Here is a 24,261-nt window from a genome sequence, read left to right as displayed (position 1 = left end):
CCCCTCAACTGAAAAAACATTCAAAAGCAAGGACATGTATAAATATGTATTCCCCCCCCTCAAAAAATTATGTTCAAATATAAAATGACTCTTTTTTAAAAACTCCCTTAAGGAGAAGTTTCTCAGATTTCAAATCCCACCTGTTTCACCCCTTTCCTTCCACCCCCTCCCCACTTCCCTTTGCTTCCATCTCCCTCCCCACTCCCCTTTCCTTCAATCCTCCCAATATCCAGTACTTCTTTTTTTAATTAGGTCTTTATTTATTTTATGGTGGTACTGGGGATTGAACTTGGGACCTCATGCATGCTAAGCATGAGCTCTACCACTGAGCTATGCCCTCTGCCTCCCTTGCCCCAACACTTCTTGAGGAAAGACTTTTGAGGCAGCCAAAGGTGATTTTCTTTTCACCTGTACCTCCAAGACAGCAGCAGAAATGAGTAAGCAACCTCTTCATAGATGCCTGGAGTTCTTCGGGATGTCCGTCCAGGAAACGTTATGGATACGAACCAGCTCTGCATTGCAGGAACCCCTTAACCACCCCCACCCCCCATCCCGCTATCCCCCCACTCCCGCCACAACTGGCTCATTTCAAAAGGGCAAAGGTGTCCATGTGTAAAATTCTTGTGGGAAATCTTCGCCAGATGTTACTGGCAATGGGTAATGGGTAATGCAATGGGTAATTTTTTTGTTGTTGTCCAGTGAAAAAGAAATGATTACAACTGATTGCATGCAGGAAAAGCTTTATTAAGTCACAGAACTGTTATAATTTTTTTTAGAATACTCAAACATTTTTAAATGACTTAGGAAACAACTGGCATATATTTAGTAAGCAAGTTCCACTTTCACAATTTTCTCTGCTCCCACCCTCAATGTTCAGCTATAGAATATTCCTTTATTTATCATGTTTAGTATCTCTGTCTCACAGTCATTTGTCAAAGCTTTTGTTGCAAAAAACATGTTTCTTCACAATTAAATACACAATGGGAAGATGTGATTAGACATTTACAGGACTTGAAATATTTAGGAATAATACACAATAATAGGATTACAAGAAGGGCAGTGGCATCTTTCAATTCTTTTTGCTATTGCATTCTTTTTTCAAACATTAATCTCTCAAGTCTGTCCAAGTCTTTTCCTTTAAATGCACGGCGCTCCTTTTCCCTCTCCTCTTCCAATGTCAGTATTTTAACAATTTGAGTTCTCTTGCCTGGGAAAAAGAAAAGCTATTAATTCACAAGGGACATTTATTGACTCCTAATTGTTACAACCCAAACCACAGCACAAAGTCAGTCAGGTACAGGTGACACATCACGATGGGATTGGTCCGTGTTGTCGGCACACTGAGGGAGAAGAAGGTCGTCGGGCTTCTCGGATTCGCGACTCACATGATGATGCACTTGCCCAGCAGCTTCTCGGCGGTCTTCGGGATCTGGGATTTCTTCTGGGGAGCCTGGGGGGCGGGCTTCTTCTCGTGGTTCAGCAGCAGGTGGAACAGCTCGTGCACGTTGATATTCATCTTGGCGGAGGTCTCCAGGAAGGCGCAATTCCACTCGGACGCGCGGGCGGCGCCTTCTTTCTCGGTCACCTCCCGGCGGCTCTCATCGCACTTGTTGCCCACCAGCACGATCGGGTACTTTTGCGGGTTGTCACCTTTGAGTTGGCGGATCAGCTCATAGAAGGGCTTCAGCTCGTCGAGGGTTTGCTTCTTAGTGACGGAGTAGACCAGGATGAAGGCGTGACCCCTGGCAATGGCAAGGCGCTGCAGGCCCCGGTAGCGGCGGCCGCCAGTGGTGTCGGTGATGTGCAGCGCGCCCACCTTGTGGCTGCAGCCCAGCACCTGGCGATAGGTATCTTCGATAGTCGGCAGGTACGCCTCACGGAAATTGCCGCGCACCCACCTCTGCACCAGCGCGCTCTTGCCCACGCCGGCGGAGCCGAGCACCACCACGCGGAAATCTCTGCTCCTTCTCTGGGGCAGGCAGGTGCGAATGACGATCACGGTAGGCAGAGGCCGCAGCCGCTTCATCAGTCGTTCCTTGAGGCCGAAGCAGGAGTTGCCCATTGTTGGGTATTGGCGAGGAGATGCGTGCACACCTTCTCTGGCTCTTGGCCAGCAGTGAGGGAAGCCTAGGGGGGAAGAGAGGAAGCGTGAGAGACGGGCGTCTAACCCCTAATGTCGCAGCGCCTGCCTGGCCGCCGCTCCTGGCAGACTCGCGGGGAGTGGGGGTGGGCGGGGCGGGGGAGGGAGGCGGTGCTTGTCTCAGCTCGCTCCCTAACCCCGCCCCCTTTTCCCCTCCCTCCTCTGCGGCGGAGCCAGGCTCACCGCCCACCCCAGGCACCCACGTAAGGCAATGCGGGCGGGGAGGAGGGCAGGCTCGCCTCGCACCTCTGCCGACACCTTACTGTTACTTTCGCAGTGACTACGCACCCATTTTTATTTTTTACGCCACACTACTCCACTCTCTACAGAATGCTGCAATAATGGTCAGCTTGCCAGCCCTTGAAACACACACATGTGAGCGATGTTACCAAACATTTCCTTCTCGAATAAGCCCTTGTCTTCTCTCCTTCGGAATTAAAAATCGTGCACGTCTCTGACATGGATCGATCACTGCGGGCGAAGGTAGGATGCCGCAGACCCTGCGATCCAGGGTGTGGTCACAGGGGCAGCGAAGGGCGCCCAGGGAACCCACAGAGCCCAGGATTCCTGACGCTAACAGAGACCCCTTACCTGCAGCAACTGTCCCTGGATACCCGCTTCCCCGGCAACGTGCCTACAGGTTCCCACCCCGCGATAGCCTAGGCAGGTTCACCCGCTAAGCCTCGCATTCAAGTGCCCGAAAAAAGGCAGAAGACAGTTTTTACCTCTTTCCAAGGTTGGACCCTCGCGGCAAACTCGCTCCTCGCCGAGGTGGTTTTGGCCGCGGCAGCCGCAGCGGCAATTGCGTAACCAAGCTCCGAGCGGCAGCCGGCAACCAGCGCGCTCGGAGGCTCGGGGCGAAATGCTCAAACAGTGGGACTGAGGCTGGTTTGCCAGAGCCAGGGGGCGCAGGCTGGGAGACTCCACTTGCACAGTTCGCAGAGGGGGGACTGGGCTGTGCGGGGCTGGCCGAGCCCAGACATGCCCCCCCGCAGTCCGCCCGGCGTCCCCCGCATGGGTACCCAAAGCCCGTGCAGGGGTGGGGGTGGGAGGCGGTCCTGGGTTCACAGGTGCCCGCCCATTGAGGGGGGTCTGCTTACAGCACTTGCGATGCAGGCATTTCTCACCTACTGCAATCCTCACCACTTCTATGCATTTTGCCCCCTGTAGGGTTAGCCTTTCCCAACCTCACCACCGTCTCTTCACTGCAGAATGGCCAGTTAGCATTCTCCCCACTACCAGTGCTAGGCACTTCACCGCATCTCATCCACTTCTCTCAGTAAACATTTGTCCAGCACAAAATCCAGTTCTGCCTTTCCAGGGAAAGACCAACGAACACTTCTGTTCTAAGAGACTTTAGAACCTGCCTTCTGGTAGGCTTTCCTGTGATAGAGGCATGTTCTTTGTTTCAGGGTTGAGGGGTACCCTCTAAACCCAGCGACATAAAGCAGCCATCACATCCATCACCACTATTTGTACAATATGTCTCATTTAGTCGTCATCACAAAAACCTCACAAGAGAATCAGGACAGGAATGCAGGCAGCCTTCTAGGAGCAGAGAGCGACCCCTGGCTGACAGCCAATAAGAAAACACGGACCGCAGCGCTAGCAACTGGATTTTGCCAACAACCTGAATGAACTTGAAAGCAGATTCTAATCTAGAAACTGCGCATGAGACCTGCTAACACCTTGATTTTAGCCTTAATTAAGCTATCCAGTTGAACCCATCCTGACTTCTGACTTACAGACCTGTGGGTTCTGTAGTTGGTTATTGTTTTAAGCCACAAAATCTGTGGTAATTTGTTACACAGCAAAAGAAAACTAATGCAGCAGGTAAAATTACTTATTCAAGGTTACAGGGATCATAAATGATGGACCTAGGCTGAAACCTAGTTCTCCTATCTCCAAATCTTGTTCTTTTTCTCCTATTATCATTCTGTGTCATTAAGCTGATACACTATATTTTACTCATTAGTGACATTTTTATAGCTTTTTTTTTCTTACCCAAAGGTAGAGATCAAGAGCACATGCTTTAGAGGCAGAAAACTAGGTTTATAATGTTTGTGGGGTTTTTTTTAAAAAAAAACTTTTCCTTCTTTTGAATACATCTTAATATGCCTGTGAGCTGTGGGAGCCTGGAGAAATTATTTTTCTGTAGGAGAAATGATACCTGTGAGAAAGAATCGAGAGGAAGATGCAAAGAGCTACTGCCTGAATCACTAAGTAGAAGGCATACAGAATGCAATAGGCAGTTCGTAAATGACAACTATTGACCTTCACATAATAATAGAGAAGACTGTATACATATAATCCTGGAGCCTCTGAGCATTTTGACAATGGCTTTTCGGAAGTTGGCAACGACTTCTTTAATCCAAGAAGAGCAGATTTCAGTCCGGAAAACATTGCAGGTTCGGGGATAAATAAATTGAGGGCAGAAGAACTTGGGGCAGGGAGGAAGTAGGGTGAGAGTTCCAAACAATAACAAAATCACTGCCCAGCCCTCCTAAGCCACAAGAATCACTCTGCCTATTGAAATTAGAGCAAATAAAAAGCCCTTAGGAATAAGAAAGACTAGGAAAGAGGCTCCTGAAAACACTGATATGGAAGATGAATGAAGCTGCCTTTGGAGACAAGACACTTAAAACAAACAAACAAGAAGAAGAAGAGAAGAAAAAGCTAGGGAGGGGGGTATGGAAATATATATCCCAAAGCTAAAGCCTTTAAATCCCAGACAGATCAAATTAAGAGATTATTACATAGAATACACAAAGAATGATGAAAATATGAAACTATAGCTTTTACATCCAAACCAGGTCTTGTACCTCAAAAGCCAGTATAAAATATTTTACCTTAAAAAGAGCCCTAGCCCAAGGAACAAGCACTGTCCTGGGCCAGAGGATTAAAAAAAATAGGCCAGACAAAAGTTCTGGAGCAAATATTGTCTAGTTAGGGTCCATAGTTTGGAGGTATATCAGGGAGAAAAGACAGTTAATTGAAACCAACACTGAGATGAATCAGATGTTTGGAATTAACTGACAAGGATTTTAAAGCAGCCATCATTAAAATACTTCAACAGGCACTTACAAATTTTCTTGAAGCAAATTAAAAATAAAAACTTTCAGCAAAGAAGTAAAATGTATAAAGAGGATCTAAGTGGAAATTATAGCACCAAGAATTACAATAACAGGAATTTTTAAAACTGCCTGAATGGGCTCAATAGTAGAATGGAGATGCCATTGGATAGAATCAGTGAACTTGAGAATAAAGCAATAAAATTTACTCAACATAAACAATAGAGAGAAAATAGACCAGGGGGAAAAATGAACAGAGCCTCAAAGACCTATAGTACAGTAACCCAAATCCCAACATTCGTATTATCAGAGTCCCAGAAGGAGAGGAGGAGAATGGGTCTAAATGAGTATTGGAAGAAATTTGAAAATTTCCGAAATTTGGTAAAAGACACAAACTTACAATTCCAAGACACAGAGCAAACCCCACCAGGATAATTCCAAGGAAATCCATGCCAACATACATAACTGAGTTCTGAAAACTGAACACACAGAAAAACTCTTGAAAGTAGCTATAAAGAAACAACATATTACCTATCAGAGGAACATTAATTCAGATGATGGCAGATATCTCATTTGAAACCATAGGTGCCAGAGGAAATGGCAGGACATTTTTCAAGTGCTGAAAACTGCAAAGTCTATATCCAATAAAATGGTCCTTGAAGAACAAAGACATGTTCAGATAAAGAAAAGCTAAGAGAATTTGTTGCTAAAAAACCTACCTTAAAGAGTGGCTAAAGGGAGTTTTATAAAAAGAAAGGAAATGATAATTTAGAATATCAGAAAGGGAAGTAGAATATCAGAATAGGGTAAAAATAGGGGTAAATATGATAAACCATCCTTCTTCTTATAAGTTTTTACAGTCATGATGATTGAAACAAAAATCAGAACATATGATACTCAAAGCAATGATATTTAAAATTGGGGAAGGCAAGGGGGCCTAAATAGAAGTAAGGTTTCCATACTTCATTCAAATGATAAAATGATACCAATAGATTATCATGTCATATGCGTATGTTGTAATACCCAAAGTAACAATTTTTTATACAAAGAGATACACTCAAACACACTAAACATAAATCAAGATGGAATCCTATAAAATGTTCCAATAAGCCATGGGGAAGGGGATAAAAGAGAAAGAGAGGAAAATCAGAAAGCAAATAATAAAATTGCATACTTAAGCTCAAATACAGCAAGAATTACCTTAAATGTAAATGGTGTAAATACATCAATCAAAAAAGGCAGATTGGCAGAGAGTATAAAACAAACAAACAAACAAAAAAACAAAGCCAACTCTATGATGTTTGAAGGGAGAAGAAATTCACTTCACATTCAGTGACATAGGTTGGTTGACAATAAGGATGTTTTTATATAGTAACATGGAATATATAGAAACAAAATTGAAAACAGTATTATTTACAATCACTCTACAGAAAAGTAATACTTTGTATATAATTTACAAAACACATAAATAATCTGAATGCTGAAAATTACAGAATGATAATAAGAGAAATCAAAGAAGACCTAAGTAGATGGAGAGACATCATCTGTTCATGGATTAGGAGACTCAACTTAGTAAGGATGTCAGTTCTCTCCAAACTGATCTGTAGGTTTAATACAATTCTTGTCAAAATCCCAGCAAAGGTTTTGTAGGTATAGACAAGTTTATTCCAAAATTTATATAGAAAGGCATAGTACCTTAGCTCAAATACTCTTGAAAAAGAGGAAAAAAGTGAAAAGAATCACTCTTCTTGATAGTAAGGCTTACAATATAGCTGCAATAATCATGGCAACATCATACTGGTGGAGAAGTAGGCATGCAGATCAGTGGAACAGACAGAGAGCCCAGGAATAGGCCTACACAAATACGCCCAACTGATTTTTGACAAAGGTGCAAAAGCAATTCAATGTAGGAAGGATAGTCCTTTTAATAAATGGTGCTAGAGCAAGCTGGATATCCACAGACAAAAACAAACAAGCAAACAAAAAAAGTCATCCTAAATCTCACACCTTGTATAAAAATTAACTTAAAATGATAGTGGACTTAAATGTATCATATAAAATTACAAAACTGTTTTTTTTTAAACAGCATCTTCAGGATTTAAGTCTAAGGAAAGAGTTCTTGATGCCAATAGAACAGTCCATGAAAGAAAAATTTGATAAATTAGACCTCACAAAAATTAAAAACTTTTGTTCTGTGAAAGCTCTTGTAAAGTTAATGGAAAGAAAAGGTATACACTGGGAGAATATATTTACAAGCCACGTATCTGGCGTAGGACTAGTATATATAGAATACATAGAGAATGCTCAAATCTCAACAATTAAAAAGTTCAATTACAAAATGGGCAAAAGACACGAATAGGCATTTTACTGAAGAAAACATACAAATAGCAAATAACCACATGAAAAGTTTTAACATCATTAGCCACTAGAGAAATGCAAATTAAGAGGCCAATGAGATATTGCCACATTTCTGTTAAAAAAGCTAAATTAAAAAGTAGTGGTAACACTAAAAGTTGATGAAGTTGCAGAGCAATTGGCATATTCTGCTGGTGGAATGTAAAATGGTACAGTCACTCTGGAAAAGAGTTCGCAGTTTGTCATAAAACTAAACATGCAACTAAACATACAACCCAGCAATTGTACTCTTGGGTATTTATCCCAGAGAAATGAAAACTTACGTTCACACAAAATGCACATAACTTGATGTGTCAATTTTGTACATAAATATTTATAGCAGCTTAATTCACAGTAGTCAAATACTGAACACAACCCTGCCATCCTTTAGCAAGTGAATGGTTAAACTATGCTACATCTATATTATGGAATGCTACTGAAAAAAAAAAGTATTGATACAGTCATTTTGGATGACTCTCAAAAGAATTATGTGAGTGAAAAAAAGCCAATTACTTGATTCCACTTATGGAACATTCTTGAAATAAAATTATAGAAATGGTGTTAGTAGTAGGGGTTAGAGATGAGGGACTATGCATGGAAGGAAGGTGGGTATGCTTGTAAAAGGGCAGTGTGAGAGATGCTCAGGGTGATGGAACTGTTCTGTATCTCGGCTGCGGTTATAGATATACAAACCTACACATATGATAAAATTCCATGGTGCTCAATACATACACAAATGAGCACAAGTTGAAAGGGGAAATCTGAAAAAGAGCAGTGGATTGTATCCATATTAATATGCTGGTTGTGATATTGAATACAGTTTTCCAAGATGTTATCATCAAGGCAGACTGAGTAAAAGTTACTCAGGATCTCTGTATTATTTCTTACAATTGCATGTGAATCTTCAATTATTTCAAAGTTAATAAAAACATTAATTTTAAGAAGCACTTGCCCAAAAACCAAAAACAACACAACTCTTGTGGCCCCCTGTTGCCTACAGAATTAAAGTGCAAACTATTTAGCTTCAAATTCCTAGCTGCCTGCAAACAGATCCCAAATTCCCTTTCAAATCCTACCTTCCACAAGTCCGCACACAGAAGCTTAATAATTGGATATTCTTGCGAGTTCCGGTGTCTGCTTCTCCACTCAGCTCATCCTCCACACCGATCCCCTCACTCACACACCACAACCCTGCCCTCCTTCAAGGTTCACCTTCAAATGGCACGTCCGGCGGGAAGGAATCCTTCCACTGAGTTCCCACGTACGTTTCCACCTTGTATTGCAGCTTTGCATATACTTGTTTTATATTCTCCACAAAGCTATGAGCTTTCCTCTGATGGAACTTAGACTCATTTATCTCTGATTCCCTCACAGATGCTAGTAAGCACTGGCATGTAGCACTCAGAGATGACCAGGATGGTGTGGGGTAACGGAGATTCCATCAAGAAGGGTAGAGGTCAGTGAAGGAGTTCCCAGATCTGGAGCCAGATGGCTTCTCTCCAGTCCTGGTTTCACCACCTGCTTGTAGTTTGGCCCTTAACTCTATCCTCAGTATCCTCAGCTGACAACAGGGAAATACATGGCAAGTGCTGACATGTTAAAAAGCATCTTCCTCAGTACCTGGCAGTGAGCAGACACTCCCAACGCTGCTGGAGTTTGGAGACCCGGTCTCCAGTAACTGTTCACTGACATACTACTTGTATGGACTTACACAAATGACTTGTTTTCCCCTTACATTCAGTTTCTTCATCTGTAAGAAAAGGGTCAACAGTACATAAGTTTGAAGTGAGATGAATTGACTTATTTTTGTAACATTCAGGCAGGGTATTGCTTGCGGAATGTGAATGAGCTAACATTCATTTGCGTCTTTGCTGTGAGCCTAATATAGTACACGTGTTTATTCATTTGGACCTTACACTATGAGTTTATGAAGTGGAAACTAATACTAAACGAATGCATTTGAGGAGACTAGGCACAGAGAGGTCAACTACGTGGCAGAGGCTAGGAAGTCCGGCTAGTTCCCGGACTCGCGTGCTTCACACCACGCTGCCTCTCTAGTATCATTTTGGGAGTCTGTTTTCTTCCAGTTTCTTTCTGGACTCCTCCCTCATCTTAACCTCTGTAGACAAGTAGTGGCAGTTGTGTTCCCCATCCTTCACAAGGGAATAGTATCTTCTTTACGGTTTTGATTTCCAGGATCAGGGTTGCTTCAGACTCTCTTTCCTTATCCCATTCAGGGATCTCCTCCCACTCCTACAACTTCTGTTCCCAGCCTGACTGCTTTCTCCTGGCACCCTGCTGCTATAAATAGCTCCTTGTTCATAGAGGTATCAGCTCTTACCTCATAAAGAAAGGAGCACACCTGGTGAAACTCCAGCAGCCCCTAGCCCACACATATCCTGCAGCATTTTCCCTTTTCTCCATCCAAAGTTGATGTCTTCACCTGCTTTTTCACCTGTGGTTCTAGGAGCAATTGTATTGACTCACCTGCGATGCTTGTTAAACCTACTAACCCAACTTACACAATGCTACTGTCAAATTTTTTCAATTACAAAAACGCAACCCACAACTACAGAATCGGACCCTATAGGTGACACCTGGGAGGTTGCAGTTTAACAAGCCCCTCAGGTGATTCTGATATGGAAGAAAGCTTGAAACTAACTCCTTTAGAAGCTCCCTTGATCCATCATCCCATCTCTAACCTAACAGAATGCGTGAAGGGGGTCAAAAGGTAAAAAGAAAAAAGAGAAGAAATACAAGAGGAAAAGCAAGACTGGATGAGAAAGTTATGAGTATGGTTTTGGGCATACTGAGTTGGAGAAGCCTGTGGAGACTATTTCTAGTACTCAGCTGGAACTATGGGAATAGAACTCCAGGGAAACATTGGAGCTGGGTAGATAGATTTGATGACTATATTTTCTGAAACAAGAACTGGGAACTATGGTTTGTAGTGGATTTTTGTGCTTCTCCCAGATTCAAGAAAGAAAATTTTAATACCAAAGTGTTGACATTCTTGGGTTATTTCAGTGTTTTAGGCAATTTGCTTAACTTCTTTATCCTCAGTCTTCTCATCTGTGAAATTGGGATAATAGTGCTACCTACTCTATAAAGTTCTTCTGAGTAAATAATGGATATTTAATGAGTAAATAAATATAAAATGCTTGGGACATAGTAAAAACACAGTAAATGTCAGCTATTCCTACTTATGGGGACAATAGGACTAAATATTTAAAAAAAAAAAAGATATGAAGGAAAGATATAGCTCAGTGGCAGAGTGCAGTGCTTAGCATGCACAAGGTCCTGGGTTCAATCCCCAGCACCTCCATTAAAAACATAAGTAAATAATCAAACAAATAAACTTAATTACCTGCCCTCCCCCCAATTTTCTTATTTTAAAAACAGGTATAAAGATTAGAAAGGAAGAAATAAAACTGTCTTTGTTTGATGATTACATGATTGTCTATGTACAAAATCCCAAAGAATTGACAAAATAAAAAACCCACCCAAAATGAATAAGTGACTACAGCAAGGTCACAAGTTACAAGATAAATGTACAAAATCAATTGTTTTCCCTTATACCAACAATGAACATTGGAATTTGATAATAATAACACAGTACCACTTACATTAGCATCAAAAAACTTGAGATACTTAGGTATAAATCTGTCTAAATATATACAAGATCTATATGCATGGAAATAAAAGAAACTCTAATGAAAAAAGTCAAAAAAAGATCTAAATAAATGGAGAGATATTCTGTGTTCATGGATTAGAAGATTCAGTATTGTTAAGATGTCAATTCTTCCCAACTTGATTTATAGATTCAATAAGATCCCAACCAAAATCTGAGCAGTCATTTTGTGGATATCAACAAACTGATTCTAAATTTTATATGGAAAGACAAAACAACAACAACAAACACCCAAATAGCCAACACAAGACATGAAGAACAAGGCTGGAGGACTGAGATTACCCAACTTCAAGACTTACTGTAAAGCTTCAGTGATCAACACAGCATGATACTGGTGTATTCTGCTATTGCTGGATAGAGTATTTTATAAATGTCAATTAGGTCGAGTTGATTAATGGTGCTATGTCAGTTCAATTGCATTATTACTCGTTTTCTGCCTATCAGATCTAACAATTACTGAAGGGGTATTCAAGGTGCTAAATCCATAATAATGGATTTGCCTACTTCTCCTTGCAGTTCTATTAGATTTTGCCTCATGTCTTTTGATGTTCTTTCATTAGGTACAGAGGTGACCAGGATGGTCACACATTAAGGATTGCTATGTCTTCTTAGAGAATTGACTCCTTTATCATTATGTAATGACCCTCTTTATCCCTGATAATTTCCCTTATTCTGAAGTCTAATTTGCCTAAAGTTTATATAGCTTCTTCAGTTTTCTCTTGATTAGCATTACTATTGTACATTAACCTATCTGTGTCTTAATATTTAAAATGGATTTCTTGTAAAATATATATATAATTGCATCATCTTCTTTATATACACAAACAATCCCAGTCTTTTAATTGGTGTATGTAGACCATTCATGCTTAATGTGATTATTGACATATTTGGTTTCACATCTACCATGTTTGTAGTTCTTTTCTGCTCATTGTACTTGTTCTTTGTTTCCCTCTTTTTTTCTGCCTTCTTTGGTTTTAACTGAGCATTTTATATAATTCCATTTTCTCTCTGTTAGCAATATCAACTTACAATATACATTTATAACAAATTCAAGTCTACTTTCAAATAACAATATACCACTTTGCATGCAATGAAGGCATCTTATAACATAGTATTCCCAATTAATCATTCTCATCCCTTATAAATTAATGCCATTCATCTCACTCATCCATACACTACAATCACCTAGTGCATTGCTACTATTATTACTTTGAACAGTTATCTATTAGATCAGTTAAGAAGAAAAATAAAAAATTTTATTTTACCTTTATTTATTCCATCTCTAATGCTCTTCTATTCTTTATTTTAAACCTGAAATCTAAAGAAAAGCTTTAGAGAACATGCTGTCTGGAGAGAACCTTGAAGGGAAAGGAGGATCTTGGGGAAAAGACATTATAGACAGAAGAATGATGCCCAAAGGGCACAGAGCCAAGAAGGCATCTATGGATGAAACAGCAGTTGAATTGGAATCCATCCTAGAAATCATCTGCGGTTTAATTACCTCGTTTCCTAGATGAGTAATTTGCCCAAGGTTACACAGCTAGAAATTTGCAGAACTGGGATTCAAACCCAGGAAGAGTGACTTCAGCATCTATTCTAACCACAAAAGGGTGTTAGGACCTGCTCGAGGTGGCTCAGCCAATCAGACACAGCCAGGACAAGGTCTCTGGTCCCTGTCTCCCAGGCCCTCACCTTCCATTCTCCCACAGGTACACATCCTGAAACATGATTAATGCTCAGAAATCTTACGGGGATTTTAGAGATGGAGTTAATGTAGTCTTCTGGGGGTCAAGGGTAAAACAAGGAATCAGAAATTGTATATTCTCAGGAGGCAGAGAGGATCTGTAGAGTTTCACTAATTACAGCTTTGAATAGGCTGCCAGCATAGTCTTCTTAATGAAATGAGCCAGAATCCTTCTTTGGAAACTTTCCTAGACAATCAGGTCTGTGTAAGTGAGTACTTACACCCCAGACCCAAGAGAACGCACCAACCAAGTGAAGCTACCCTGAGGAGGGGGTGGTGGGCGGACAGTGCCAGACACCACAGTGGGACTGGCAGAGGAGGGCCTGCTTTCTTTCCTAGAGTATTATGTAGCAATTACCAGTAAAAGATTGTGTATCCACATAACAAGAAGAATGGGTGTTAAAAACATAGCGCTAAAAAAAATCCATAGTGCTTACTGTAAAAAAGTAAGAAAATGGGATAAGATATATGGCACCTCATAATTTACATAAATTAAAGATATATGCCCACAAAACAATATTGTACATTGTTTTCAGGAACACATACATTCAAGATACATATTAAACACATTAGAACAGTTGCCTATGGGAGGCAAGGGAAGACAGTGAGCTATACAGGATGAAGATATGCATCTATATGTAATATTTAAATATATAACATAATTTACATATTTACCTTTATCATTCACACATGATCTATATAAGGATATATATAATTTAATATATTGTATATCCTTATATAGATCGTGTGTGTGTGTATGTAACAACCCTGAACACTGCTAAGAGGATTGAGGGCAGCGTCTGTAAATGATTCATTTTAGAAGGCCTCACCCTTCCTGGTATACAGTAGGCAAACAATAAATATTTTTGAATGAATGGCTTCATATTCAACTTGCCCAGTGTCCTGAGCATTACCTGCCAGGCAGAGCAAAGCCCTTTCTTCCCGCAGCTCCCTTGCTCCTGCTCCAAGTTCTCTCTTTGCCACTGTGTTCTGTTAAAGTGGCAGGAAAGAGCTGCCTAGAAAGAGAGGAATAATTATTAAAGAATGAAAATAATTATCCTCATTTTTTTAAAAGCACATTTTACACCCCTTTTAAGTAAAAGAGTTTAGTTTTGCAGCATATTCCCTTTTGATTTTTGCCATGTGCACAGTGTTTCCACTGTAAAATACTCATTGGTTAAACAAAGCATTTCTCTGTACAAGTCAGTAAAGAGAAGTAAGTTTTCACCCCTTTGTGTTACTTCAGCAGGACTCTGAATGCCATTGTGGAACATAATAGTATATGTTCTTCATTTCACTGTTTTAAAACAAAATCGTATTGAATTTGTTAAGTCTGATTTTTTTAAAACGATGTAAACATTTTATAACAGCTTCAGATCCACAGAATTATTGCAAAGATAGTAAAGAGAGTTCCCATATACCCCACAGTCAGTTTCTCCTATTATTAACACCCTATGTTAGTATGGTACATTTGTCACAATTAATGACCCAATGTTGAAACGTGATTATGAACTCAAGTTCGTACTTTATTCAGATTTCTGCTAAGAGGACCTCAGTACTTTTTCTTAAGGCCTTCAGCTGATTGGAAAGGCCCACTCACATTATGGAGAGTAATCTACTTTACTCAAAGTCTACTGATTTAATGTTAATTACATCTAAAAATTATCTTCATAGAAGCATCTAGACTTGTGTTTGACCAAACAGCTGGGTACCATGGCCTGGCTAAGCTGACATATAAAATTAATCATCACAGATAGTACAGAGAGTTCCCATATGTCCCATAGCCAGTTTCCCCTATTAGCAACACTGTACATTACTATGGAACATTTATCACAATAAGTGAATGAAATTGATACATGATTATTAACGCAAGTTCATTTTTTTATTCAGACGTCCCCATTTTCTTTCCTAATGTCCTTTCTATGTCTCAAGATCCCATCCAGTTTACCACATTATATTTAGTCATCATGTCTCCTTAATATCCCCTTGGTTGTGACAGTTTCTCAGACTTTCCCTATTTTTGATGACCCTGACAGTTTTGAGGATTTACCAGTAAAATATTTTGTAGAATGTCTCTCAAGTGGGGCTTGTCTGATGTTTCCCGCATAATTAGACGGGGGTACTGTTTTGGGAGGAAGACCACAGAGGCACGGTATCATTTCCATCACGCCACACAAGGGACACGCCAGCAACATGACTCATTGCTGCTGAAGTTGACCTTGATCACCTGGTTGAGGAGGCGTTTGTCAGGTTTCTTCACTGTACAGTTATTCTTCTTTTTCTCCCTTTCCATCAAGCCTGCTTTTAAATTGTAAGGCTAATTAACAACATTTCAGAGACTGGCCTTAAAAAATGAAACCTCTACAATTAACAAAAGGATTCCTAGAAAAGAGTGAGGTTTCCCTTCCCCTGCACCAACAGTGGGAGAGATGTTTCCTCCTGACTCGTGAAGATTGCACAAAGAATCTGATTTGATAAAGTTTTAAACTGACAAAACACAAGAGAGTCAATTTTGTTTTTCTGTATAATACGGAGATTTTCCAACTGGTTCTGCTCTTTGCTAATACAGTTTTTCCTGGATACATAATGTGAGAATACTGTAACATATCATAGTAATAACATACAAATCAAATGCAGAGATTAAGAAAAGACAATGAGCAGAATGGCCATCATTAAAAAGTCCACAAACAATAAATGCTGGAGAGGGTGTGGAGAAAAGGGAACCCTCCTACACAGTTGGTGGGAATGTAGTTTGGTGCAGTCATTATGGAACCAGTATGGAGATTCCTGAAAAAACTAAAAATAGACTTACTGTATGATCCAGCAATCCCATTCCTGGGCATATATCCAGAAGGAACTCTAATTTGAAAAGATACATGCACCCCAATGTTCACAGCAACACTAAATGCAATAGCCAAGACATGGAAGCAACCTAACTGCCCATTGACAGATGACTTGATAAAGAAGTTGTGGTATATTTATAGAATGGAATACTACTCAGCCATAAAAAGAAATAAAATAATGCCATTTGCAGCAACATGGATGGACCTGAAAAATGTCATTCTAAGTGAAGTAAGCCAGAAAGAGAAAGAAAAATACCACATAGTATCACTCATATGTGGAATCTAAAAAAGAGAAAAAAAAGAGGACACTAACAAAGTAGAAACAGACTTGCAGACATAGTAAATAATCTTATGGTTATGAGGGGAAAAGGGGTGGGAAGGGATAAATTTGGGAGCTTGAGGTTTGCAAATGTTAGCCACTATATAAAAATAAATTTAAAAAAATTTTTTCTGTATAGCATATGGAACTATATTCAATTGTCTTGTAATAACCTTTAATGAAAAAGAATATGAAAACAAATATATGTATGTATATGCATGACTGAGACATTATACTGTACACCAGAAACTGAGGCATTGTAACTGAATAAAAATACTTCAATAGAAAAACAACAACAAAAGACAATGATAATATTGGAGGAAAGAATTTCAACCAGGCAACTTGAAGACAGCTTCATGGACGGTGTGATGTCTGAGTATGGTTGTAAGAGATAGAGGAGGCTGAAGGAACATCGCAGGCACTACCATGAAAAGGAAAGGACAGAGCATAGGGAAGGGAGAGTTCTTGCTTGTGAGCACAGGGTGGGTAGAACTTCTGTGTGAGGCTAAAGGTTTTGCACTTTATCCTGTGAGCACAGGTGTGGAGAACACTGACATTTTGGGGTAAGGAGAAATATGATCAGGTCTGTTTTAGAAAAATAATAGGCTAGTATCTAAAGACAACTGGAAGGACAAGAGTTTGGGGGGGGGAAGGAGTTATAAGACATATGGAAGAACAGTAATTAGAGGAGGTGATACTGGAAATAGAGAAGAGTAGAGAAACTTGGGTGGTGAGGGTGGGGCAGAATAGACAGGATTTGGACCTGTGCCATAGCTAACAGTAGCAGAGACCGGCAGGACGCACACCAACCCCATCTCCTTTTCTTCCCGGGCAAACAGCTGGACTCCGTCCCCCGGCCTCCATTATGTTAGCTGTCACCGTGTGACCGAGTTCCAGACAAATAGAACGTGAAGGTGAAAGTCATGTGTGACCCTTCCAGGCCCATCTCACTCTCTCTTTTTCTCTACTCCCTTCCCCATCAGACAGGGCCTAACGTTCCCCTGAAAAAGCCCTCACTGTGGCCCACAAGCTTGTGGAGGTAGTCTTCTCAGTTCTCCCCAGACAGAGCTAATCTCAAAAATGCCACGGGGAACCTGACCTTCAAGGACAACTTGCCTTTGAGTTGGGAGGTGGCAGGTCTGGGTCTGGGGCCCAGGGCCCGGGTGCTGGAGGAGGGAAAGGGTCCTGCTTCTAACACTCCATAGGTTTGGGGGACTCAGAAATGCTTTTCATCTTAGAGGTGTGCACTGTTCTGTTTGGGGTCCTGGGAGAGGTAAGCTGGAGGGATGGGTGGGGACCCTGAGGCCTGGAGACACAAAGTATCTTATTCAAGGTCACATAGCTGCTTCTCCACCTTAAATGGTTTGCCAGCATGGTGTAGCAGATCATAAATAAAGTCTAGACTTAACTAGAACTCATTAAATCTAAGAAGAGAACTGAAACGGGCATTGTGGCCTCTACTCTATGGACAGGCTGACCCCACTCTCATTTACACATGGAAACTTTGAGGCCCAAACAGAGAAGAAGAGGAAGCTCCCACTCTTCCACAGAACTTACCGTGTGCCTGCAGCCTTCAGAAAGCTTTCCATGTATTGGGGGGAGAGTATAGCTCAAATGATGGAGCACATGTTTAGCATGCACAAGGTCCTGGGTTCCATCCCCAGTACCTCCTCTAAAAATAAATAAATCAATCAACCTAATTACCCTCCCCCCAAAAAAAAGAAAAAAGAAAGCTTTCCACATAGTAATCCATTTCGTCCTCACAGCAGCTCTACGAGGTAAGTATCATCTCCATTTTGCAGATGGAAGAAACAGGCACAGAGTGGACAAGTGACTTCAGAGGGGGTAACTACCCTAGAGTCACACATCTAATAAGTGGTAGAGCCAGGATTCAGATCCCTGCAGTCTCGCTCCAGAGCCGGTGCTCGCAGCCACCATGCTACACCAGCTCGGAAACTAGCGAGCATCCAGGCAGGCAGCACTGAATCTCCTTCCTCACGTGTGCAGGCTTCCCGCCGCCTGCGGGGCAGAGCTCCAGAGCAGTCTGCACTGGTTTGACGTGGACAAAACTCCGTGGTCAGGCCCAGCTTTCCCTCATCCAGCCTCTCTCCATACTGGGTGCCTCAGCACACCTCAACCCTGCCACCCCTGCCCTTTCCGCATCTGTGAGCAGCTCTGTAGCAGAGCGGGGAGCAGGTCCTTAAGAGTCAGAGCTGGGTTTGAATTCTGGCTCTGCAATTTATTGTCGCTAGAATACCCTTGGGCAAGAATATAATATCTTCCTACTAGGGTTATCATGAGGGTTTAATGCAACAATGTAGAAGAAGTGTTTAAACAGTGCCCCACACATAATATGCCCTTTTTAACAGCAGGGGAAAATATTGATATGTGAAATCCCAGTATTTCCAGCTTCAAACACCTTGAAGATGACCAGTCATACCCATAAATGGTGGCAACACCCCTCCAGGCTACGCATTCTGATTTAGGGTATGGAAGATAGCGATAAATAGCCATTGGAGCGTGCAGGACAGAACACTCACAGGGGCCGGGAGTGGTCAGTAAACCTTCCAGAGTAAGCGGCTATGAATTCAGACTCAAAGTGGAATTGATTCATCCAAGTAGAAATGAGTGGGCAAAGTATGGACAGATGCTTAAAAGCAAGAAGCACATAGTATTTTATGGTGGTGAATTTTGTTTAGGAATATGGGCACCACCAGGGGATCAGTGGGGCTCATGTTTGAAAAGGTAGCTTGGGGAAGGATTATAAGGGTCTTGGAATCCAGGCAAGGGAATAGGAGGTTTCTCCCTCCCTCCTTCCCTTTTTCTTACAACAACAATCCTAACAATGGCAACAGCAACGACAAAAACCTCACAGAGCAGAGCAGCCAAGGTACTAATCTGTGCTCTCAGATTAAAATTTAAAACCCAAATCTCAGCATACCACTTGCAGGTGATGGAGGCTGTGGTCACACAGAAGGGTCCTGGCAAGTGTGCTCCTCTTACAACAAAGATCTCCGAGGGCTGCGTGCACTCAGGATGAATCACAGCAATTTGCAGCTTTGTGTTGTTGGAGACATTTCAGTTCTGCTATTAGTCAGTTGGTGCTCAAAGAGTTCTGCCCTCTTCTGATCCAGGATTAAGACAAAAGACTCACCGGGGCCAGAGGAGGTGTAGGTTGGGTATGAACCATCAAGAGCCTCACAGGCGAGGACAGAGCGCACTTGAATGCCAGCAGGGCCCAAAGTCTTGAGTCAGGCAAGGGACCTTCTCCCAAGGTGCTTGATCTTTGTTGAATGTCCTTCTTCAAAATCTTCAGGTTACATTCTGTGTGCAGCTCTTCTTCTGTGTGTTCAACTTTGTTCTTTTATTAGCAGTTATTAACCACAGATCATTTTTCACTTTTATTTCATCGATGTCACATAAATTGTCACATCAACTATTAAGCCATTATGATGTGTAAACAAGCAACTCTGTAAGATCAGTCTGAACAGGGCATTCCTGATTTTTTTTTAATTATTGAAATGTACCTCACATTAAAAAACGTGTAAAAATCATAAGCATACAACTCAATATAATCCATCACCATAACCAATGGGACATTTTTGGCACCCCAAAAGCCAAGTTCAGGTCCCCTTCCCAAAACTACTTTCTCCCTGTTTAATTACTACACAGACTTTCAAAGCTATAGTTAAGTTTTGCTTGGTTTTTTCCCTTATATAAGTGGAATCATACAGTGTATATTCTCTTGTCTTGGGTTTTTGTGCTCAAAATAATGTTTGTGAGATTTGTTCATGTTGTATGTTTCCATGTTTTTTTTAAAATCATAATTGCTGAAGAGTATTTCACTGAATGAGGATACCACGATTTTTATTATGAATGGACCTTTGGGTTGCTTCCAGTTTGGGGCTATTACAAATAATGCTGCAAGGAACATTCTTGTAAATGTCTCTGTACACACATGCTTGTACTTCTGTTGGGTACACACCTAGGAGTGGGGTTGCTGGTCACAGGGTAGGTGTCCATTTCAGTTTGTATGTCCTTGATTATTAATAGATTGAGCAACTTTTCTAAGTATATCAGCTATTTGGATATCCTCTTTTGTAAAGAAGGTATATTGAATTGTTTGTATTACTTACTGATTTGTAAAAAAGTTTTTCATGTATTTAAGACACAAGTCCTTTGTCAATTACGTGCTTTAAAAGTTTCTTCTATTCTGTGGCTTACTTTTTTGCTCTTTTAATGACATCACCAGATAAACAAAAGTTCTTATTTTAATATAAGCCAATTTATCAGTATTTTCCTTTATTGTTGATGATCATTGTGTCATTTAATAAACATTTCTCTCTATCCTCACATTATGAAGATATTTTCTTATTTAAGCTTATAGAAACTTTACATTTAGAGCTACCGTCAGTTGAGAATTGATTTTTATGTATCTTGTGACATAATAATCAACTTTCTTTTCCTTTCCCCATAGTTATCCAATAGGCAACACCATTGATTGGATTATCCATTCCTCACTGGTTTTGTGTCAAGTTATAAGATCAAATGTCCATGGGACATTGTGCTGTACCCCAGAGACTGACACATTGCAACTGATGGAAATTCAATTAAAAAAAACAAAACAAGATCTTACTGTAGCACACACGGAACTGCATTCAATATCTTGTAGTAACTTGTAATGAAAAAGAATATGAAAATGAATAAATGTATGTACATGTATGACTGAAACATTATGCTGTACACCAGAAATTGACACAACACTGTAAACTGACTATTCTTCAATTAAAAAATAATAAAAACAAAACAAAACAAAAGAAAAAAAGATCAAATGTCCAAATAGCTGTGGACTTGTTTGAGGACTCTTTTCTCAGTCTGTTTGTCTATGTTTACACCAACATCACACTGTTTTAATTACTGTAGCATTATAGTAAGTTTTGCTATCTAGTGTGAAAGTTTGTGTTACACTTGCATGGTAGCCCTTTTTATTTCCATACTTATTTTAGAAGCAGCTGGTAAGTTTTTATTAAAAAATACTACTGTGATTTTTATTGGGATTGTAAATGATGGAGTTTACGTTTTACAAAGTTTTTCAATCCATAAACATGGTGTATTTCTCCACTTCTATAGGTCTTAGTTAATTTCTCTCAATATTACATTATTTTCTGTGCAGAGTTCTTGTACGTATTTTGTAAGATTTATTCATAGGTATTTGGTGTTTTTGTTGCTACTGTAAATGGTGTCTGCTTAAAATTTTTATTTTCTATCTTTTATTGCTATAATTGATTTTGTATCTTGACTTTGTATCCAGAAGCCTCGCTAAACTCACTATTTCTGATAATTGTAAATTATTAATTTTTCCTGCATTATTTGTAAGCAATAATAATTTTATTTCTTATGTTCATTATATCTTTTGTTGACTTTCTGTTCTTGTTGTACCTGCTAGGACTTCCTGTAAAATGGTACAAGGAAGTGGTGATACTGGGCATGTTTGCCTTATCCCTAGTCTCAGAGAAAAAGCTTTCAGCATCTCGCTGTTTAGTACAATATTTGGTTTTTTTTTCGCTAGCCCTTATGAAACTAAGGAAATTCTTTTCTATTTCTAGTTTTTAAGCAGTTTTTTCCTCCTCATGAATAGACATTGAATTTATTTAAATATTTCTTCACTTATTGAGATGTCCAGAACATGTATAACTTTCTTAGTGTTAATATGGCGAATTACACTGCTTTGTTTTTTCCAATGTTAAACTAGTCTTGCATTCCTAGAAAATATCCAACTTGATTTTGGTGAAGTGCACTTTTTATATATTGCTGTGCTGAGTTTGCTAATATTTTCTTTAGAATATCGGCACCTACGTTCATGAGTAATATTGGCCTGTGACTTTTGGTATCAAGTTTATAGGACCTCATAAAACAAATTGGGAAGTTGTCCTCTTTATTCTCTGGAATAGTCTTTGTGGAATTAGAATTATTCTTTCTTAAACGTTTGGTATAATTCGCTGGTGAAACCCAACTTTGTGGGAAAGAGATTTGGAAATAAATTTTAAAAAAAATTTATAGGACTAATTCTTATCTTCTATATCTTCTTGTATCAGTAAGTAATGATTTTTAAGGAATTTATACACGGCATGTAAAATTTCAGGTTGACAGGCAAAAATGTTTGTTATCCTCTTGTTAATTTTGTAGCATCTGTTGAGTTTAAGCAAACTGCCCTTCCAGCACCTAGCACAGAGTCTATCAGCTGGTAGCATTCAATAAATTACTTGAGGAATGAATAAATAAATTTGAGTGAAGCAGAAACACATGAAGGCACATTAACCAAATACTACTTACCATCATGTTAAGCTGGAAGGCACACAGTTGAAGAAGACCCTCGTCCATGCCGGAAGCCTGTATCTTTGAGGCCTTGGCCAGTGGTTCTCAAACCCATCAGACACAGCACCATCATTTAAAATATATATGTGTAACTCCCACTTTGCTATCTTGAAAAGAAATTCACAGATAGCCTAAATTTTTAGAAAATAATAGAATATTCTGTCGAATAGAAAATCAATAAATGAAAAGTAATTTATGATAAAAGACTGTGTATTTCAACCTGGAGATGTTCTGGCATGACTAGACCAGAGACATGATGAAGATGGCAGGTGCCAGCTCCTTGCTGTAACGAGTCCTGGTGGATGTAAGAGAAGTAAGACAATACTCAAACAATGTTTATTGTCAACACATCTTCTTTATATTGAACTTTTTGAGATAAAGGCTAAATGAGCATATTTGTGTGTGTATATATATAGGTAGAGTCGGTTTGACTGTGACAGCTACAAACGCAGACGGATACGGGTGTGTTGTATTGTTGACTCAAATGCCAGAAGCGCTGATGTTGACGATGGAACATTTCGAAGTGGTGAACAATTCTTGGTAAAGTTCTGAAACAAACCAAGTGTAGTCTTCTCTCGATTTACACAGGAGTTGCATTCCTGGAAAATTCAGTATGTGTCAAAATCATGTAAAATATCCTTTTAAATGTATGTAAAATGGAGTTAGGTGCTAGGCTCTGGTAACCATAGAGATTTTTACCCACATATACTTCCAACGGGGTGTTTGCAGTTTGCGTGGGGCTGTCTCCCTCAGTGTAGCACTTCAGTGGATTTGTTCCTTGCAGAGTAAATCCCAGTAACACCCCCAAATACGGCAATAATCAATCACCCTACACCCAACAGAGTTTCCACAACCCCCCTTACCGCCCCCCCGCCAGGAAGCACTGCCATCCTTGCTGAGAATCTGTGCCTGGTTTGTCTTCCTGGCTCTCCCCCAAAGTCTGTGACAGCACCATGCAGACACTGGAGGATACAGCAAGCCCCTTAGAAGGATCCTGAACTCGCATCACTCTTTCATCTTCATATTTATCTTTTATTATTTTTTAAGTTTCTTACTATCTTCCCCAGAGGATGTTTTGGTAAGTGGAAAACAGATACCCTTATAAACAAGGTGGGGGGGGGTCTGTGGGGTGAAGAGTGAGAGGAAAACAGGCAGGCAGAATGAAGCTGGGGTGAACCTAGCGGCTAAAACACACAGTCCCAGGGCTTGTGCATCTGCTAAATGTGAGCGGTAACCTGGGTTGTCCATTTAAAGAGGGACCCTCGAACGGTTACACAATTCCATTGCCTAGGAAGTAAAAACAAGGTAAGAACATAGACTCTGGAGAACATAGACTCTGCTTAGCTTTAACGTGGCTCCACCCTTTGTAGCTTTGGGCCCTTGAGTAAAGCACCGTGCACTTTGGTCCCCTTGCCTATAAGCAGGATAATAATCGTAACAATTCCTAGAACACCTAGCACTCGGTCTGCTGGGAGGGTTTGACAAGCTGATGTTCATCACGCGCTTAAAGCAGCACACGGTAGCTAGGTGTTCATGTTATGTGAGCATTTGCCAAACAAACAAGCAAAAACTCTCGCTCAGAGAAAACACAGCTTTTTCTAGCAGTTCCTCTTACTGAATGACAAGGGATTGAACTGCCCAGCTTGGATGCTCAGGGGAAACTCCACGTTCATCAGTTCCAACC

The 24,261-nt window shown here is 40.4% G+C and overlaps 2 protein-coding genes across 4 annotated transcripts in view; both read right to left on the bottom strand.

The window, feature by feature from the left end:
• Positions 1 to 723: 723 nt before the first annotated feature.
• Positions 724 to 3,189, bottom strand: DIRAS3 (DIRAS family GTPase 3). Its single transcript, XM_010989012.3, has 2 exons — positions 2,866 to 3,189; positions 724 to 2,127 (listed from the first exon to the last, which is right to left on the bottom strand). The coding sequence occupies exon 2, from the start codon at positions 2,060 to 2,062 to the stop codon at positions 1,382 to 1,384; it is 681 nt and encodes a 226-aa protein (XP_010987314.2). The 5' UTR covers positions 2,063 to 2,127; positions 2,866 to 3,189; the 3' UTR covers positions 724 to 1,381.
• A 10,787-nt stretch (positions 3,190 to 13,976) lies between these two features.
• WLS (Wnt ligand secretion mediator) overlaps positions 13,977 to 24,261 on the bottom strand; it is a 131,617-nt gene continuing 121,332 nt past the window's right edge. Inside the window, exon 12 of one of the 3 annotated variants that reach the window (XM_064493471.1) lies at positions 13,977 to 14,056. In XM_064493471.1, coding sequence (XP_064349541.1) covers positions 14,034 to 14,056 — 23 coding nt within the window. In that variant the 3' untranslated portion in view covers positions 13,977 to 14,033. Of the gene's footprint in view, positions 14,057 to 22,912; positions 23,177 to 24,261 lie in introns of those variants that run through there. The other 2 variants (XM_010989013.3, XM_064493469.1) reach the window with 2 other exon arrangements.

Source organism: Camelus dromedarius, chromosome 14 (assembly GCF_036321535.1).
Source record: "Camelus dromedarius isolate mCamDro1 chromosome 14, mCamDro1.pat, whole genome shotgun sequence".
NCBI classification, from domain to species: Eukaryota; Metazoa; Chordata; class Mammalia; order Artiodactyla; family Camelidae; genus Camelus; species Camelus dromedarius.
The sequence above is the reverse complement of the archived record's forward strand: the minus strand, read 5'-3'. Positions and strand labels throughout refer to the sequence as shown.